Source organism: Trachypithecus francoisi, unplaced genomic scaffold, assembly GCF_009764315.1.
Source record: "Trachypithecus francoisi isolate TF-2019V2 unplaced genomic scaffold, Tfra_2.0 Contig00508, whole genome shotgun sequence".
Classification (NCBI taxonomy): Eukaryota; Metazoa; Chordata; class Mammalia; order Primates; family Cercopithecidae; genus Trachypithecus; species Trachypithecus francoisi.
In genome coordinates, this window is record NW_022680687.1 from 90,097 (window position 1) to 105,408 (window position 15,312).

General features: G+C 42.4%; 1 protein-coding gene and 1 non-coding gene across 2 annotated transcripts; both read right to left on the reverse strand.

Annotated features, from left to right (window-relative positions):
* Positions 1 to 441: 441 nt before the first annotated feature.
* On the reverse strand, positions 442 to 548 carry LOC117084824. Its single transcript, XR_004437694.1, has one exon. It is a non-coding gene; the product is annotated as a U6 spliceosomal RNA (small nuclear RNA).
* A 6,203-nt stretch (positions 549 to 6,751) lies between these two features.
* LOC117084812 (putative ankyrin repeat domain-containing protein 20A5) lies at positions 6,752 to 13,047 on the reverse strand. Its single transcript, XM_033213298.1, has 3 exons — positions 12,837 to 13,047; positions 7,727 to 7,841; positions 6,752 to 7,564 (listed from the first exon to the last, which is right to left on the reverse strand). The coding sequence occupies exons 1-3, from the start codon at positions 13,037 to 13,039 to the stop codon at positions 7,385 to 7,387; spliced, it is 498 nt and encodes a 165-aa protein (XP_033069189.1). The 5' UTR covers positions 13,040 to 13,047; the 3' UTR covers positions 6,752 to 7,384.
* Positions 13,048 to 15,312: the final 2,265 nt, after the last annotated feature.

Consider the following 15,312-nt stretch of genomic DNA (forward strand, 5'->3'; position numbering starts at 1 on the left):
AAATAGATTACCTAATTATCTCCCACCACTGAGTTCATCATTCACACCAAGCAGAGAAAACTAATAGGTGCCAAAACTGGCTTGGACAACTACCACTCCTTCTCTACCTCTTCAAACTCTGAGCCAGCAGATCTGTGCTAGGATGCTGGATCTCCACGGTCCTCTCCAACTAACAGACAAGACAGAACCCTGCTGTGATTGTTTTTCGGTTCCATGAAGAAATGCAAGTGGACATTTTCTCATTTCCAAGACATGGACTAACAAGATGTAACATCCCCTAATTATTACTCAGCTCTATTCTCCTTTTAGAGATCACTGGACATCAATATTTTCCTAGTGATAATCACAGTTTCAATATTGGGGGTCTCCTGTTTTGTTTTCACTCACACTGCTTCCTAGGAGCTACTCAACAAACAGTCAAACGACCTTTCCGGGACTATGCAAAATATGGAATGCTTTCTGAATCTGGGTGCCGTCCCCAGGCAGCAGCCATGCTTATCTGCTCTGTACTGATCCAATTTTAAAATATGTGCTGTGGAAACAAGCACAAAGCCCTGTTTCATACATGGATACTCATGAGTCACGGATGAGGCTTAGCTCTGGTAAATCCAACTGACTTACTTTAGATTCTGAGAATTTTATTGAATGACTTCCTGTGAGGTAGAATTTTAAAATACATTGAAAACTTGAGGAAGATCTGCCAGTAGCCCAAGAGATTTTCATGATTATAGAGACACATTGCCAGAGGGGCCAACCGCAAGTTTGATCCCACTACTTGCTGGAATGATAACATGGAACATTCTGCTATCTAACCAAAGCTGCTGCACAGGATATAAAAAGCCTCAAGGTACAGATCTGATAGCAAAAGGGAAAGAGAACTCTGATCTCCCTGCAACATGATTTGAACATCCCTGACTGTGGAGAACAATCCCAACTAATAGTGGTTAAAGAAAAGACAAACATGGCTTTCAAAGGATAACATACCATGAAGGCCTAGGCTAAGTCTAGCTAAGAGGTGGGCTCCAAATACGATTTTTAGTGTAGGGCAAGCATCAAATTTCTCAGTATTTGTGTGGGCAAAGCTAGGAGGCCTAGCTGGCAGAGGAGGGTGCCGAGAACAACGACTGACCATAAGTACATAAACTAATAAACACCATAGCTTTGAACTCTATATATGAAACACCATGAAAAGTAGGGGGTCTGCATCAGTGAAGGCATCCTGGTGGCAAAGTCAATCATTATCAGATTGCAGAAGGGGTTACAATGGCAGCTAAACAGCAAGCAAGTCCATAGAAACAACAGAATGATCGGAACGGCCTTTTTTCCCGTTCTTCTGACTTGTACAGAAAGATTGTCTTCCTTGAACTTAGGGAACCCCTTAGCTTCTTGGAAAATTCAAAGAAGGAAGACACAGGAGACAGCCCAAGGGGACAATACAAGATTTTCTGCTACATTGGACATTTCAAGACCCAATAACTAATTAGAAAAGTCAGGCCAGGCATGGTGGCTTGCATTTTGAGAGGAAGAGGCAGGAGGATTACTTGAGCTCAGGAGTTTAAGACCAGCCAGGCAACAGAGTTAGACCTTGTCTCTACAAAGTAATAATAATAATAATAGGAAGAAGAAGAAGAAGAAGAAAAGAAGAAGAAGAAGAAGAAGAAGAAGAAGAAGAAGAAGAAGAAGAAGAAGAAGAAGAAGAAGAAGAAGAAGAAGAAGAAGAAGAAGAAAGGAGGAGGAGGAGGAAGGGGAAGAAGAAGAAGAGAAAAGAAAAATAAAAAAAGAAAGAAAGGAAAGGAAAAGAAATCAAAGATGTGGCTCTTTTTATCCCATGCATGGGGATTATACTTAGAATAAAATGGACAACACTGAGATCACTGGGGATAAAGGTCGTAAAAATCCTGAAAAAGTCTTGCACTCTGCTTCGAACTAATCTAGGCTGCTGCTTGATTTCTGGCTAAAAGTAGACTAACTCATTGCTATTTCAAACCATCTGAACCAAACTATAAACTCTTATCTAATGTATAAGATGGCGTAGTTGCAATTATTTTAAACTTCAATTTAGTATCAACTGGTCTTTTTTTTTTTTTTTTTGAGGTGGAGTCTGCTCTGTCACCCAGACTGGAGTGCAGTGGCCGGATCTCAGCTCACTGCAAGCTCCGCCTCCCAGGTTTACGCCATTCTCCTGCCTCAGCCTCCCGAATAGCTGGGACTACAGGCGCCCGCCACCCCGCCCGGCTAGTTTTTGTATTTTTTAGTAGAGACGGGGTTTCACTGTGTTAGCCAGGATGGTCTCGATCTCCTGACCTCATGATCCACCCGTCTCGGCCTCCCAAAGTGCTGGGATTACAGGCTTGAGCCACCACGCCTGGCCTCAACTGGTCTTTTGACATAAACACTTTCTTTGTCAAATGACGAGAAATAGCATAATCTTCTGCATCTTGTCCATGCATGTCTTGAGTGAAGACATTAATATTTTGCTTAAGAAGGATGCTGACAATACCTGGTGAGTCATAGTACACAGCAAGCATGAGCGCCGTTTTAAAATAACAAAGAAATAACTCCACTCAAGAACTTTAATAAATACTTTTTAAAAATTAGTTTGATACACTTTACCAATTTCATATCCATCTGTCAGTGTAGACGTAATAACCATTTGCATGTACTAGCTCGGGTCTATAAGCATCTACAGTGCTCAAGTGTTCATCTTTGTAAGTTATCACCAAGGCTAAAAGAAAGGGACAACAGGGAAGCCTCTTGTCCCACTGGCATATGACATAATACAAGTTGCTAACTTATAGTCCTCTGATGGCCAAGAAACTGTGCTGAGGTCAGTCATCTAAAGTAGTGAAAGATTTAGATGAAGATTTCCCCATTGCTTTCCTACTCTGATACATTATAATTCTAATCAGCTAGGGGTCAGATAAGAGTTATCTGCAGGCTGAAAACAACAACAACACACAACAACAATAATAACAATGACAATAGAAGTAGTCATAAACTAAAAGTCCACATTTTAAAATTAAAAAAACTGCCAGGTGCAGTGACTCTTGCCTGTAATCCCAGCACTCTGGGAAGTCAAGGAGAACAGACCATGAGGTCAAGAGATCAAGACCATCCTGGTCAACATGGTGAAATCCCGTCTTCACTGAAAATACAGAAATTAGCTGGGCATGGTGGCGCACACCTGAAGTCCCAGCTACTTGGGAGGCTGAGGCGGGAGAATCGCTTGAACCTGGGAAGTGGAGGTTGCACTGAGCCAACATCACACCACTGCACTCCAGCCTGGCAACAGAGCTAGACTCCATCTCAAAAAAAAAAAAATAATAAAACTAATACAAAACTGTTTAGCTAATAGAAGATTACAGTACCAAAAACATCCGATTATAAATAACAAATCTGATAAGAGAAGATTAATCCTACTATACACTGCTCTTTATGTGACTCAGTCTAAATATTTGTGGTCTACCTGATTATCTGTGGTGACATTTTTCACTGTATGCCAATAATTACACTAATCTTATTAATATTTCTGACTTGAGTGACTATTACCACTCTAGAACACGCAGACTTTTATTTTAAAAACAACAACTACTGTACCGTCTCAGCCTATCAATGGCATGTACGCTTGCTTTGTTTTTCAATAGAAATTCCACCATTTTCTCTTTCTTGCAAATAATAGCGAATAAAAGTGGAGTATTATTGTCCTATAAGACAGCAGAAAAAATTAATAATTCACAAAATTACATATTTATCAACTGAACTGAAAATCTTCTCTAGGATTCTTTGAACTTCAACATACAAAATAGAAAGGAAGTAAATGAAAAGCAGTCCCTTTCTTCTCACTCCTCTGTGCTTTCTGATGTGCTGCTCTTTGCCTTGCAAACAACCCTCGTCTGTCTCCCGGGATTAACTGTGGTCATTGCCAAAATTAACTAAACATTTACCAGTCCCAAGAATCCTTGCTTTGATCACAGCACTTGGCATGCTACATTGTAATAATTTCATTGTTTCCCTCTGAAACCAAGAGCTTCTTGAGGGCAAGGGCTGTAACTTTTGTCTCTATAGCCCAAAACCCTAAGACATAGTAGCAAATATTTTAAGTTTTTTACATAAATTAATGAAATAAATTATTATCTCTAAAGCAGTGTTTCTTAAACTATATTCCAAAGAATATTTGCTTTACCAGAAGTATAATACCCCAAGAGAAAGACTCCATGACCTTCTGCATTTGGGAAGTATTGCAAAATTGTATTTTACACCCAATAATCAAGAACTCTCTTGAATTTTACCTAATCCCCATTTCACAATACTGTTTGTGGCAAGCATTAACATTTGAGGAATTAAGAGTTTCAGAGAAACAGTTGCCAGAGCTTCCCAATACAGGTGGATGATTCCTCTGGGTGGTACAAACTTACTTGATTCACTTCTATCAATGGTGTCAGGATACCAGACGCCAATGTCAGACACTCCTGCTCCAAAGGGGTCACTATGGAAATGAACTCTGAATTAAGAGAGATTGGCTTCAAATGCAGTTATTTGCCTTAGAAATAGTCCATGGTGTTTTCCTAATACAAGAGAATAGATTTTTATCTTTACTGTTAGAAAGCTCAGTATGTTCTGTGTAAGAGAGACAGGTTTAAAAAACTTAAGAACAAATATTTGAAAAACCAAAGCTCAGTAAGAAATACTATTCTCAATTATAATGGTGATCCCAGGACACTAATGCAGCTCTACTTCTTAAATCCATTTTTATTGGCTTCCACTTAAGTGGCTATTTAAAATTATTTTTCATTTTAGGCAAAATATGAATCTGAAATAACAACATAATGGCTTATAAATACAAGTTCTCATACTGATCCATATGAATTATTTCTGGCATAATAAAACCAGTAAATCACTTGCATTTTTAAAGGAGGGTGCTGAGGACAAAGATATAATATCTGCAATATTCATAAATTATCCAACTATAACCAGCTTCTAGGCATTCTTACAGGCAGATAATTATTTCTGGTATATATAAAGAAAAGGAGTTATAAAAACTTCTAAATTCTAAAATTCAACTCCATAACAGAGGGATTTGTATACTCCATAGACTATATATTATAAACAAATCTACACACTGACTTAAAAATCTTGACATCTTTGTCAAAATGTACTATAACATAGGAGTTGTAAACTCAAATACTTACAAGGACAAAGGAAGGTTTCCAGAGTAAGGGAAGTACTGAGGTGGGCACAATAGCAAACTGGAGAATCCACGCCTTCTATAAAGGAGCAATCTCTGCAGCAGATCAAACAGTGATAGAAACTCAGGAGACACCAGATTTGACTTTTTAGGATAAGCCTGAAGTCCAGATTTCTACACAAGTCTTCTAAATTTTACATGTTGATTCAACTTACAGAGGAAAACAAACAAATCTTTGTACCACATTAGAATATAGCCCTTGTGTTTGTATAGTTACTATAAATGTGTTATGAAATGGTTGTGTATAATCCAAGTATTTGCATTTAAAGTATTTTCTTTCTCTAGTATCATATGTTTTACCAAAATATGAGGCACTCATATATAATAAAAATTGCTAAAAAGACTCATAATACCTGCTTCAAGAATTTTTCCAGCATTTATTCATTTAAAACATATTTGTATATCATTTTCCCAGATTGTTAACCAAATAGATCATTGGTTCATAGGACTGCTAAAACTAAATTATTAAAAGAATTCCTATTTGTATTCTTATTAACTTCATGGATTTCAGTGTTTAAAACTGACATTTTGGTTATGATAAAGCTCTATACTACTAACAAGCATACTGACATAGTTCATCATACAACTTCAACTATGTAAAAGTTTAGGATTTGCTACTATTCTAATTGAGAAAGCTCAACTTGTAACAAGAATTTGTTGACACATAATCACCTGCATGGTGACAAAGGGACATCAAATCCTGACAGGGTCAGCCTCTACTTATTGAAAGATTACCCATACGCAAATTTCTAAAGAATCCCTGAATGGTAGTGAATGATTCGTGGATGGAAGGAATGGTGTTATTCTGTCAGCTGAGAGATATTGCCAATATTTCCTTTCACTTCCCAGTCACAGATGTAGAGAAAGACGGATAAGTCAGGGTAATATCATCAAACAGGAGAACTTTGAAGGGATGTGGCACCTATCAAATGGCAAGTCTTCTAGAGATTTCTTACATTTTCAAGATACAGAAATTTATATATTGCCCTTATCTATTCTGGGATTCTTAATCAGGAGTGTATCCGAACCTTGAAGGTTTTCTGCCAGGATGGGCAATAAGTCAGTTAATAATTTGTTCCAGCTTCTGCTGAAGTTTTTCTCACTTCGTCACCACATATTCACTGCCAATCTGATTTCCTCAGAGTCCTCCTAAAATTAATCTCTAGGCAAGTTTCAACTCACTCACTCTCTTTTTCTTTTTTTTCTTTTTTTTTTTTTTTTTTGAGACGGAGTCTTGCTCTGCCACCCAGGCTGGAGTGCAGTGGCCGGCTCTCAGCTCACTGCAAGCTCCGCCTCCCGGGTTCACGCCATTCTCCTGTCTCAGCCTCCCGAGTAGCTGGGACTACAGGCGCCCGCCTCGTCGCCCGGCTAGTTTTTGTTTTTTTTTTTTTGTATTTTTTAGTAGAGACGGGGTTTCACTGTATTAGGATGGTCTCGATCTCCTGACCTCGTGATCCGCCCATCTCGGCCTCCCAAAGTGCTGGGATTACAGGCTTGAGCCACCGCGCCCGGCCTCACTCTCTTTTTCAAACCGAAAATTATTAGACCCAAAGCTAAAGAGCACCTTGTCTCAACACATAAACTGGAAGAACAACAAACTAAAAACAACAACAACAGTGACAAAAACTCTTCCTCGCATTTTCCTTCATTACCTAATTTCCAAATGACCTGCGTATTTCTGATTGCTCTCCTTTTCCCTTCCCATTTTTCTCTGAGAAATGCTACATCAATTTTTCAGAAAATTAGCAGTAGCAGCAATATGTCCATTTATTGTAAGTTGCTTTAGTTTTGTTTGGATTTTAAAATAAAGCCTATTTCCAGAGTATATTTTCTTTCCTGTCTTGTTTTACACTAATTAGGAAAAAAAAAAAAGAATAACCCTGCATAGAAAAAAAGTTGAAAAGGTTTTACCTTTAACAAATTCACAAATATTTTCCAAAGTGCATTTTATAAAGCTGTGCCCTTGAATGCTTCTTTAAAAGTATCAATATGTAAAACAAAATCTGACACAATTAAGTTATTTCAAAATAACTTAATTTACATTTGCATTCAGGGAATGGTTGAGCTTCCAAATATAAAAAATTGACCCTTACCTATGTCAATGTTAAAACAAATATTTTGGAAAGAAAGTTGATTGATCTATACCTTGTCCAGTGCTTCAATATTTGCACCATGGGAAAGTAGTTTTTCTGCCAGTGAGGTACTCTCACTGTACACAGCATAATGGAGAGCAGTGTTGCCGTAGATATCCTTAAGGTTTGGATTGGCACCATTTTCCAGCAAAATAACGGCACAAGCCTCTTCCTGGCAATGGACAGCCTGTCCGTGTTAGACCAAGAAACAGATTGTAAATTCTAAGAATTCAAAATACACATTCCACAGGTTTCACCAACTAGTTATATTTAAATGAGATCAAGTCATTTTAATTCTATATATGTAAATCAAATCCATGTCAGGCTAAAAGAGTTGGCTCTAATATACCTGTATCAAAGGTGTCCTGTTTTCTTTGTCACAGATATCAATCTGGCACTTTCTGTTAATCAGGAGAGTCACCACTTTCGCATGGCCACTGGCACAGGCCAAATGTAGAGCAGTTCTACAAGAGCAAGAGGACTTTTTAGGAAACTGTAGTGTAACATCTCAAAACACACCATCATTCATGTCATTGTAAAAATTGAATAGCATGCTTTTCCTCTGCCTTCAAAACAAATACTTAATTTTTTGGAAGAAAGTGCAATACTTACTAGCTCTTATTGCTCACTGCCTTAATGACAACAGCAGCCTATTTGAATAGAAAGAGCTCCGTCTGTAGATTCAGTTCAACTAGGGCTTGAGTCTTACTTTAAATCCTGTCCCTTACCAACTATGGCTTAGCCTTTCTGTGCCTCAACTTCTTCATTAATAAAGATGACATTAGTATCTATCTCACAGGACAGCATCGTGATGCTTAAATGAGAAGCTATGTAAAGTATTTAGAATAGTTCCTACAACAGCTCAATAATTGTAAGATTTTTGTTTTTTGAGACAAAGTCTCACTCTTTTGCCCAGGCTGGAGTGCAATGATGTAACTATGCCTGGAACTCTCGGGCTCAAGTGATCCTCCATCCCCAGTCTCCTGAGTAGCTGGGATGACAGATGTGCACTAGCATGCCCAGCTATTTATTTTAAAATAAGTAAGAACCTCACTTCGTTGCCCAGGCTGGTCTCAAACTCCGGGCATCAAACAATCTTCTCACCTCAGCCTCCCAAAGTTCTGGGATTACAGGTGTGAGCCACTGCACCCAGTCAGATATTACAATTGTTAGTATTATTACTACTTAACAAAAACATTTTAATTAGGTAGAATGATACAATTATACCTACTTTGTAGGATGGCTTAACGAGTAGGTCACAGTTTAACACCTCCGACATTGGAATACCGCTTATAATTCATGCTTTTTTATAACTCTAATTGGTAACATTTTAAAAATTATCTGATTTATATATAAGATATTGGGGCATCACACAATCCATGAGACCTTGCATTAAGTAGAATATGGTAACTCAGCACTAGGGCAGTTCCAGGTGTGTAACTGAAACTTAAATACATTTCAGTTCTTAAAGGGACTATGGGGAAAGAGCACTGAAATAACAATCATGTATTTTTTAAACAAATTAATTCTTTGATTTTCAAAAAACTTGAAGTCAAAGGAAACTCACGATTCAAATGAATTCATATGGCTCATTTTATTCAATACTTATACTTACAGAATATATGCAAATAAGACTTTCTAATGATTAATACTAGGATTTAAGACTGACAAACTTTTGAAAGGGCAATTAAAGGTTATCTTCTACCATTTTCTAACTTCAGAAATGCTTTTGTTTCAAAGGTGGGAGATGAAGTTTCAAGGAGGTGAAGTCCCAATATTCCTATTGTAAATCTCTCAACTTGTGCAGGCAGGGCAGGTAAACATGAAGTTTTTAAGGATGGAAGGGTCCTGAGAGATAGTGGAGTATGTCTGCTACATAACAGGTACTCAGGTTATGCTTCATACATAAATGGAATGAAATAATGGATAAATATAGCTGGGGAGTTCGGTATTTTTAAATAAACTCCTGTAAAGCAATGTTTTTGCAATAGTAAGTATTTATATGTGTTATTTTTATTTTTAAAGAATACAATTAAAATGAAATAATTAATCTACCATTGTTTGAATAAGTGGAATGAGTCTATAAGAAAAACATATGTGGCCGGGCGCGGTGGCTCAAGCCTGTAATCCCAGCACTTTGGGAGGCCGAGACGGGCGGATCACGAGGTCAGGAGATCGAGACATCCTGGCTAACACGGTGAAACCCGTCTCTACTAAAATACAAAAACTAGCCGGGCGAGGTGGCGGGCGCCTGTAGTCCCAGCTACTCGGGAGCTGAGGCAGGAGAATGGCGTAAACCTGGCAGACGGAGCTTGCAGTGAGCTGAGATCCGGCCACTGCACTCCAGTCCCGGCGACAGAGCGAGACTCCGCCTCAAAAAAAGAAAAAGAAAAAAAAAGAAAAACATATGTGCATAATAAAATATATAGGTAATAAAATCTGGTAACATATATAAAAACATTCCCTTTTTACTTCTGAAGAGGCTAAACATTCAAAGAAGATAACAATACACACAATAATGATAAAAAGTAGAAAGCAAGAAATTATTTTTGTCAGTGCAAGATTCACATTTCTCTCTTCCCAAGGATTATTCCATTAATAGTAAACTTTTTTTTTTTTTTTGAGGCGGTGTCTCGCTCTGTTGCCGGACTGGAGTGCAGTGGCCAGATCTCAGCTCACTGCAAGCTCCGTCTCCCAGGTTTACGCCATTCTCCTGCCTCAGCCTCCCGAGTAGCTGGGACTACAGGGCCCGCCACCTCGCCGGCTAGTTTTTGTATTTTAGTAGAGACGGGGTTCACCGTGTTAGCCAGGATGGTCTCGATCTCCTGACCTCGTGATCCGCCCGTCTCGGCCTCCCAAAGTGCTGGGATTACAGGCTTGAGCCACCGCGCCCGGCCAATAGTAAACTTTTACTGGAAGTTTTGTACATGCTCACTGCAGCAATCACAGATAAGAAAAAGGAAAAAAAAAAAAACTTTATTTAAAATGCAAATACTTGCAGGGTGTGGTGGCTCACGCCTGTAATTCTAGCACTTTGGGAGGTCGATACCAGTGGATCATGAGGTCAGGAGATGGAGACCATCCTGGCTAACTTGGTGAAACCTCATCTCTACTCAAAATATAAAAAATTTGTCTGGCCTGGTGGCAGGCGCCGGTACTCCCAGCTACTCAGGAGGCTGAGGCAGGAGAATGACATGAACCCGGGAGGTGGAGCTTGCAGTGAGCCAAGATTAGGCCACTGCACTCCAGCCTGGGTGACACAGTGAGACTCCATCTCAAAATAAAAAAAAAAATTAAAAACAAAGCAAATGCCCAGAAATTACAAATTTCATCATATTTGTACTTTTTTTTTTTTTTTTTGCTAAAAGAAGATCATAGTATGCTTGCGTATGTATAATTTAACTATTTTTTTTTCCTCTCTGGTTATAACAAAATACATCTTCACACATCAGCTTACTTCTATACCTATTGCCACCTTCAATGGTCACATGTTATTCCATCCTATGGATGCAACTGAAATGTATTTATAGGATCCATTCTCTGGGTTCTTTTAAAAATAAGAGCTATGAAAACTAACATGCATGGATCTTTATTTCCTAAGGGCATTTTAGTATAATGGAATTGATGAGTAAAGGGCATACACATTTTTAAAATGTAGTACTTACCACCAAATTATCTATCTGAAAAGTAATCAGCAACTTAAACTTTTAAGTAGCAGTATAAAACATCCTCACAAATATTGTGGATAGAAAACTATTTGATTCCTCTTTTAAATTCTTATACCAGAAATGAAAAGGATTTTTTCCTATATACAAAAGTAACTTGTAAATCTGGAGAAAGATACTTGGCCTACTTTTACAGTGTTTGATGATTTGATTTGAAAGAATTCCCTGTAAAATGAAGATGTACTTTTCATCGAATGTGTATATATAACTTTTCATCTAATGTGTATATATAACTGATATATATATAACATATTATATCTGTGGTATATATGTGGTGTACATATCAGTAATATCTGTATCTTATCATACATAATAAACAACATAGGCTGGGTGTGGTGGCTCACACCTGTAATCCCAGCACTTTGGGAGGCCAAGGCAGGCAGATCACTTGAGGTCAGGAGTTCGAGGCCAGCCTGGCCAACATGGTGAAAGCCCCTCTCTACTAAAATACAAAAATTAGCCAGGCGTGCTGGCACCTGCCTGTAATCCCAGCTACTTGGGAGGCAGAGGGTGGAGAATTGCTTGAACCCAGGAGGCCGAGGTTGCAGTGAACCAGGATTGTGCCACTGGACACCAGCCTGAGTGAAGAAGCGAGATTCCAACTCAAAAAAATAATAATAATAAAGACTATAATGTATTCCCTATAAAACGAAAACATACTTTTCATCTGAAAAAAATATATATATATAATATAGTAAATATTTCAAGTAAGCTCTCTTTTATTTTGTTAACTTTTTTTCTGAAACACAGTTTTAATTTTTAGTTTGCTAAATCAACCTTCAGAATGTCTGCTTACGAGGTTATTCTTAGGGAGGTGTTTGTCAAAATGTACCTGTAAAATAAGCGTTTGTGTTTTCTTCTGGTACTTTACTCATTTGCACATGTAAAAATTTCAGTCTGCATTCCATCAGGAACTCATGTCTGTGACACAAAATTTCATTAGTTTTCCTCAAACAGCAGGAATTTTTTCATTAATAACTCATCTTTTCCTACTCATCAATCCTTACGTATATCTTACATCATTTCAGTGTTTCTGGGTTTCCTATTCTGTTCCATGCATCTGTCTTTTCAGCTGTTAGTAAACAACTAATTTTAGAAATTAATAGCATATTTTGCTATCTAGAGGAGCAAGTGTTTTTTTCACTCCGTTATGAGATTTTTAAAAATATCATCACAATAGTGAAAGACAGCAGGTGTCACACAAAAATGTTAAAACCTTGATATTTTCATTCGGTCTATGTAAAACTGACAAACAGAGAAAGAGCTCACATTTTGAGAAAAATGTCCCTTTCCATTCGAGAACACAGAACTCACCTCCCACTTCCAAGTTGCTCTCTAAGAACCTTCAGTAAAGAACCTACCTACACAGGTGGATACGGATGTAAAACGGACAGATTTATCTGAGAATTTCTTGACTACCGAAAATAACTCAGGGTATTTTTGATAGGGGAATGAGTTCTCTCCTTAGGCACCTCCTATAATGTATAGAAACCATGTTTTAAAGGTGTTCATTAAAAATAACAACACCGTATATGCTTTGTGAGTTAAATCCCTCAAATTCTCCATCAACTGCTCCAGCCAGGGAATTATGAGGGAGGGAAAACAGCTGAGGGTCCATTTGACTTCGCCGCTCAGAGGGTGCCCGGCGCCCTCCAAGGCCCGGTCCCAGGGGCTGGGGGGAAGCCGGGCCTGGGGACCTCCTCCCACCCCGGACTGAGGCCTCCTCCCCGCTACCTGTGCTGCTTGTCCAGGGCATCCAGGTCTCCGCTCCTGCGCGCCAGGCAGCGCTCCATTTCCCCGGCGTCACCCTTGACAGCAATCCTGTGGATCTTCCGCAGTTCGGAGTCACGGATTCGGTATCCGGAACCCGTGTAGACGTGGTCTATGGAGCCCAGGACCATCTGGCCCCTGTGGCTCCGGAAGCCAAACAACTTCATGGTAGTGACTTCTCAGATCCCCAACCACCGATCGGCTTTTGAGTGGGGGCAGCTCCCTGTCACCTTTTCACCACCCCCCACCCCGCCCCCGCCGACCCAGCCCCAAATCCCCTATCCAACCCCAAGTCTGGATCCAACCCCAAATCCGCGATCCAACCCCCCAGTCCGCGGTTCCAAATCTATAATGTATTCCAAAATCAGAGATCCAGCCCGGTCCACCACAGCCTTCAGCAGCGACACTCCCAGCCTCGGACCTCTCAGACCGAGTGAGCCTCGCAAAGCCGTTGGGCGCGCGCCTGCACCGCGGTGGCCAACCGGCTTCCGGAAGCCGCTCCCTGGCTGCGCACGCGGGCAGGTGGGCTGCAGCTCCAGGCGGGCGCCACTGGGCTCGCGGGTTCTCCTGGGCTCTCCCTGGCGGCCCCAGGATCCTAGGCGCGCAGCCAGCCAGGCCTGAGAAGGAGGACTTGTATGGCCTTCCGGCCGGCCCCGCTCCTCCTGGGAAGGGAGATCCGGTGCTGGCAAGGGCACTCCGCGGCCACCGGAGTGGCTTCGCGGATGGCCTGGCTTCAGGCTGAGGCTCTGGCCCTGGAGTCTGTGTGGCTAGTATCAGGTAGTGGAAAAGGCATGGAGAGTCAGGGATTGCTGCTTCCCCCTCCCGCCCTCACCGCTGCCAGTGCCCGACTGCGCGGTTTGCAGCTGCAGATCTGGCACTGGTGCGGGATAGCGGAGCTTCCCTTGGATGGCATTAGGGTCCCCCAGTGCACAGCCTACCTGCCTCAAGATGAGCTCCTCCTGGACATCTCTCTAGATCCTGGGCCCTGGCGCTGGGCACACTGTACCCACAGCGATGAAACTGAGCGGCTGCTGGCGGGCGGATGACCTGACTTTGCCACCTGGGTGTCTGGCTTCAGGATCCACGCTGCTGGGGGGCGGGCCTGGCCTGGGGTGTCCAGTCACTTGCTGTCTGTGCACCACGTCTAGGCTGCAGCTGCGGGTCAGACGCCAGTGGGGATTGGCAGGCCTGGTACCTGATGCCCTCAGGGTCAAGTGCATCGCCCGCCCACTCGAGGGTCTGCTCTGACTTGGCCTCCTCCAAGAACGCAGGGGCCGCGTGGGAGAGGCTCTTCTTCGTGATAACTGGGATGGTTTTGTGCAGCAGTATCTGTGCTGCTGCTGTGCAGACTGCCTGACTTGGAACTCCGGGCACTGGCCCCGTGTCTGCCTGGCAGGTGTGCGGGAAGGGTGAGTGCCGCGGAGAGTCAGGGGTTGCTCCATCATCTCTGCGCATGTGCAATTTGCAGTTCTGCCGTTTTCTGCAACAGCTGAGGCGCAGAACCCCCCTGGATGGCGTCAAGGTTGCGGGCATGGAGCACAGCCCACCAGGCCTGAGGGTCCGCTCCTTTTCCACGCGGTCTGAAGCCTGACACAGATGCTGAGCACTCTACCTGGATGCGGATGGGGGTGACTGATGGGTTGCAGAGCCTGCCATCTGGCTTTGCCACTCAGGCCTCTGGCCCCAGGATCCGCATGCTGACGTCATGGGCTGGGAGCGGCCAGGCAGTTGCTGCCCGTGTGCAGGTGGCAGCTGCAGCTTGGGCACCGTCGGGGATTGGCAGGGCAGGTACCTGATGACCTCAGGGTCACCAAGTGCACCTCCTGCCCAACCGCGAGTCGGTTCCTTTTTAGCCTGCGCCAACAGCGCAGGGGACATGGTGGCTCAGTTCTCCATGGAAACTGGGATGGGGTTAGCGACCAGTTCCCGCCCTTTGGTCGCCTGGCCAACTGCCAGGCTTTAGCCTCTGCCACCCAGGCATCTGTCTCTGGGGTTGCCGCTACTCGGGTAGAAGCGGGGGTCAGGGTGGGCGTGGAGTGTCACCGGTTGCCAGGCCAGCACTGTTTGCAACATATTCAGATGTGGGCGGCAGCTCTGCAGGAACTCAGACCCAGCCAGCCCTCCCACTCAAGTACAGGTTCCGGATCCAGATGCCTCCACCCACAGAGCCCTGTCCCCGGTGGTGTCCGCTACTCCGTTTCCAGCGTGCCTAGGGGTCCCAGGCGGTCTTCGCAACACAGAGCGAGAGGGCGCGGGCCCAGGAACCACCGCGGGTATAGGGGTCTTGCGGTGCTCAGTATTCCTGCGGAAACTCTGTGGGCTAGCTGGGCTGGAGCAGGAGCAGGAAGCGGGCGCGCTCTAGAGTCTGGAGTCCCGGGAGAGAAAGAAGGCTCCTTCTTGGGAGGCCACTGCTGTTGCTGCAACCTCTGCCGCCACAGGC